The sequence below is a fragment of the Syzygium oleosum genome, unplaced genomic scaffold (genome assembly GCF_021117445.2).
Source record: "Syzygium oleosum isolate NSW1041296 unplaced genomic scaffold, Sole_v2.1 Sole_v2.12, whole genome shotgun sequence".
Taxonomy (NCBI): Eukaryota; Viridiplantae; Streptophyta; class Magnoliopsida; order Myrtales; family Myrtaceae; genus Syzygium; species Syzygium oleosum.
The window spans coordinates 10,635,387-10,639,616 of record NW_026607496.1 but is presented as its reverse complement, the minus strand read 5'-3'; the positions used below and the strand labels follow the sequence as shown (position 1 = coordinate 10,639,616).

The window sequence follows — 4,230 nt, the reverse complement described above, 5'->3', positions numbered from 1 at the left end:
TATTCATAAAAATACAAAAAGAAGAATGCGTGCGAGTGATACACGTGTCTATATTTCGAGTCGTCATGTTAGTCGAACGGACGACCGACCGAGAGAGATGACCCAGGGCTGTCGGCCGCTCAAGTCGATAGAACTCAAATGCGAACTCCACCTCTACTGGAGCTTGACTAGTATCTGTTTCAATCAATTCAAACTCAACTTGTCTCGATCCAATTACCAAGAAGTAAGGCCAAAATCAAAATATTCAAAGTAAAATAAGATTGAGGATAACACATGATATATACATAGATTAAGATTATACAAACTAAATATAAAGTTTAATTTCTCGGTTGGAAAAGAAGTCATTGCTCTTGTATTGAAACGAATCCCAAAGAGTCGGGACACTTTCTCCTTTCCTGTTCGCCACTAACGACCAAGGAATTTTACAATGATGAGAACAGTAACACTAACACCCCCTCCCGCCCAAAAAACGAAAGAGCCCCAATTTCTATCTTATGATAAATAAGTACAATATTTTCTTCAAATATGATTTATGGTTTCTGAGGTAAGCTTCAGCAGGGCAACTTGAAGTTTTCACGTCCCCCTCCCCTGCCGCACAGCCCGCGTGGCAGTGGCAATCAGGTCCCCAGCTCCGGCGGTGGCCGTACGATCATCTCCATGCACCGCCGCCACTGCCGCGGCCTCTGCTTCCACCCCGGCGGCTTTGGAATCATCTTCCCTACCCGTCAAATCAATCGCGGCCTCTCTGAACTTCCTGTAAATGTCGCCCCTGTAGAACTTCCTCGTCCTCAGCACCAGAATTGAGGACACCAAGCATCCGAAGAGAGTCGCCGCCGTGATCACCAGAAATGCCGTCTTGTAGCACTCGACACCCTTACACATGAACTCCTTGACGTCTTTCCTCGCCAACCCCGAGGCCGCCATCTGCCTCGCTGCCTCCCGGTCGTAGAGCCGGCCTGCCACCTTCACATTGAGGACGTAGCTTCCAACGGGGCTTGCGACAGCCCCGAAGTTGTACAGCGTGGAGTAGTACTTGAGCCCAAAGATTTCGGATATGATGGCGAACACCAGCGGCCACTGCGCGCCGAAGCAGAACCCGGTGATGACCGATGCGGCGTAGAGAGCATTGGGAACGCCAAAGGCGATTAGGAGGTGGCCAACGCAGGACAGGAGGAGGACAAGGGTCAGGAGGAGAGGGCGGGGACACTTGTACTTGGTAAGGAGGACCTCGGAAGCGAACCCGGACACAACACGGCCGAGGTAGTTCCAAATGCTGACAAGGGACACAAACGTGGTGGTGCTTCGGGACGGGTACCCAAGCGCGCTCCCGATCTGGCCCAGGTTGTCAATCGCAGTCAGCGTCCCGCCTACGCCGAACGTGGTGGCAATGAATAGTATCAGCATGTCGATGCTGAAGAGGGCCTGCAGGATCGTGTAGTCCTCGCCTCTGTCTGGAGGCCGGAGGATATTGCTGCAGCCGCTCGCTGCCATATGCTGTGGCACAGGCAGCGGTGGCACAGGTTCGGAAGCCCGCAGTGGTGGTGGAGTTTCAGCGACTACTTTGAGCTGATGGGGAGGGTCATTGTTCATGACGATCTCTCTCTTCCTCTTCCAGAGAAAAATCTCTTCTTTGACGACGATGAAAATTGGCAGGAAGAGTAGGAAAAGAACGACTGCAGCGCTTCCAGCGTACTCGATCCTCGAGAACGAGAGCTGGTTCTGCAGTATTATGACGGCCATGAGGAACCCGGCGAGGCCGAGCGAGACATACAGGAGGTTGTAGAAGACCTTGAGCTCGTTCTTCTGCCGGACCACCGCAAGGACGCGGATGGTGCGCAGGAAGACGACGGAGATGGCTGCAGGGAGCCAGGCGATGAGAAGGATGAGGGACTCGGAATCGTCGCCATAGAAGGCGTGGTAGAGCTGGGCCAGGATGGCGCCGCTCAGGCCAACGAAGCCCTTGAGGAGGCCGAGGATGGCACCGCGACTCTCTGGGAAGTTCTTGACGGAGGTGACTAGGGCGCCAGTGTTGGCAAAGGACTGGGAATTGGCACCGACACAGATGTAAAGGCACATCAGCCAGAGGCGGGGCCGGGCGGAGCGGCCGGTGACGGCGAGCCAGATCATGAAGTAGCCAAAGAAGTTCATGGCAGCGCCGATGGAGAGGACAACCCAGGGCGGAGTGACCTCGTTGATTAGGCCCGAGAGTACCCCGACGTTGGCGCCAAGGTCCTTGAAGAACCCGAGAAGGTTGAGGCTGGTCTGGTCGTAGCCAAGGTTGGTCTTGATGTTGCCGGAGTAGAGGCTGAAGATGTAGGTGGCCCCGGCCACAGACATGATGAGGAGGGCGGCGAAGGCCATGAACCACCGCCCGAGGAGGACGTGCATGGCCACCGACCTCGTCTCCCTCCAGCCGTGGCTGCCGGCGGTGGCGTCGGCCATCACCATTTTGGCAAGTAAAGTTGCAACAGACGTTGTACTCAAGAATGATGGAAGGAATTTGCTGATTGGGGCGGGCCTGACTCGCTGGTGTTTGTGGTGTGTGTGGACGTGATTGATCTGAGCGGGTCTATATACTGGGTGGTGGGGGGAAAGGAGTGAGCTTTCGTGTTGACTTGTTTGGTCGACTGGGATTGTGCGTTTTGGGATGTGGGACGGTGTCGTTTGGCGAATGAAGAAGGGTGGCCAAGTTTCAGCAGAAGCAAAGTGGCTTTTGGTTGTCCTGTACACAAAAGGAGAAAAGAGAGTGTGTTTTTGGTCGTAAATACTGATCATGGAGCAGCGAATGGAACGACCGTTCCTGCCCGAATCGCGGGAAAACGACAAGCTCCCACCGGTTCTTCGTATGTGAACGATAGATATAATCCCAAGACAACAACGACACCGAAACATCTTATCTCTACTTTTTCCAATTGATCTTGGGTTAATAACGCGAAAAATCCTAAACTGGTACGCTCGTGATAATTTTATCCCAAACGAATTTTTGACTATCAAAAACCTCAAACTGGTACACATGTGATAAATTTACCCTCAGTTTATTTCCGTTAAATTTTACCGTCAAATTGCTTTGTTAAATGACACGCAGTATTGACGGATATACCAATGTTATGTTTTACCCTCCATTTATCACAAATGTTCCAGTTTATGATTTTTTGTGATATTAATTCAATTTAATAGAAATTAACAGAGGGTAAATTTGTCACAAATGTACCAATTCGGGATTTTTTATGATCAAAAAATTAGTTTGGGGTAAATTTATCATAAGTGTACCAGTTTAGGGTTTTTCATGGTCAAAAAATTAGTTTTGGGCAAAATTGTCACAGGTGTACCAATTTGGGATTTTTCGTGGTATTAACCCATCTTTAATAAATAGAACTAATAACACAAAAAAACTTCAAATTATGCCCACTAAAACACAAATACCCCAAAATTTTTTTTTTTGTGTCAATGAAAGTCCAAAACTTGTATGTTCTAATTCAAATACCCTAAACTTTTTTTTTGTCATAAAAAATCTCAAACTTATGCCAATGTGACAAATATACTCTAGATGAAACTAAAATGGAGGGTGTATATGTCACACATGTATAAGTTTGGATTTTTGGTGACAAAGAAACTATGATCCAAATATCCCTAACATTTTCTTCTTTTTTTTTTCCTTACCAAAAAAGAAAATGTTAGGGATATTTGGATCATAGTGGGCAAGTTTCAAATTTTTGGTGACCCACAAAAAAGTTTGGGATATTATTATCACAATGGGCATAATTTAGGATTTTTTTTATAGTATTTGCCCTAATAAATAAAGCACATCCTCCATCAATTTCAACCTCAAACTTCTCGAAAAAGTTCCATTAAAGCCCATGCGATTATTAGGAATCGGGATCACTTGTATGCCGAATTGAATGGGCAGAGTCGACGATTAGATAGGATAAGAAATCTATGGAATCGCTCGGACCAGAAAACAATAATTCATCATCCATACTATTTATAATTATTAGGTCTTTGAATTTTCTGACCTTAGTGTATGCAGAGTCCACATGTGGAAGACCCTTTTGATTTTGCGCACCATAAGTGGCCATCTTATTCTTTAGAGAATCATTTCAAGTGTGTGGTGTGTGGCTAATCCTAATCCTAATCCCAATCATGAGAATTAGGATCTTTGCTTATTTCCATCCATCATATGCACACGTTAGTCTTCTCTTCATTAGAGCATATGGCAAGTTAAACTATAAA

At 47.1% G+C, this 4,230-nt stretch overlaps 1 protein-coding gene across 1 annotated transcript; it reads right to left on the bottom strand.

Annotated features, from left to right (window-relative positions):
• Nucleotides 1–295: 295 nt before the first annotated feature.
• LOC115674234 (protein NUCLEAR FUSION DEFECTIVE 4-like) lies at nt 296–2,598 on the bottom strand. The gene has a single exon (XM_030596578.2). It carries the CDS (start codon nt 2,446–2,448, stop codon nt 574–576), a length of 1,875 nt encoding a protein of 624 aa, XP_030452438.1. The 5' UTR covers nt 2,449–2,598; the 3' UTR covers nt 296–573.
• Between the last annotated feature and the right edge of the window lie 1,632 nt (nt 2,599–4,230).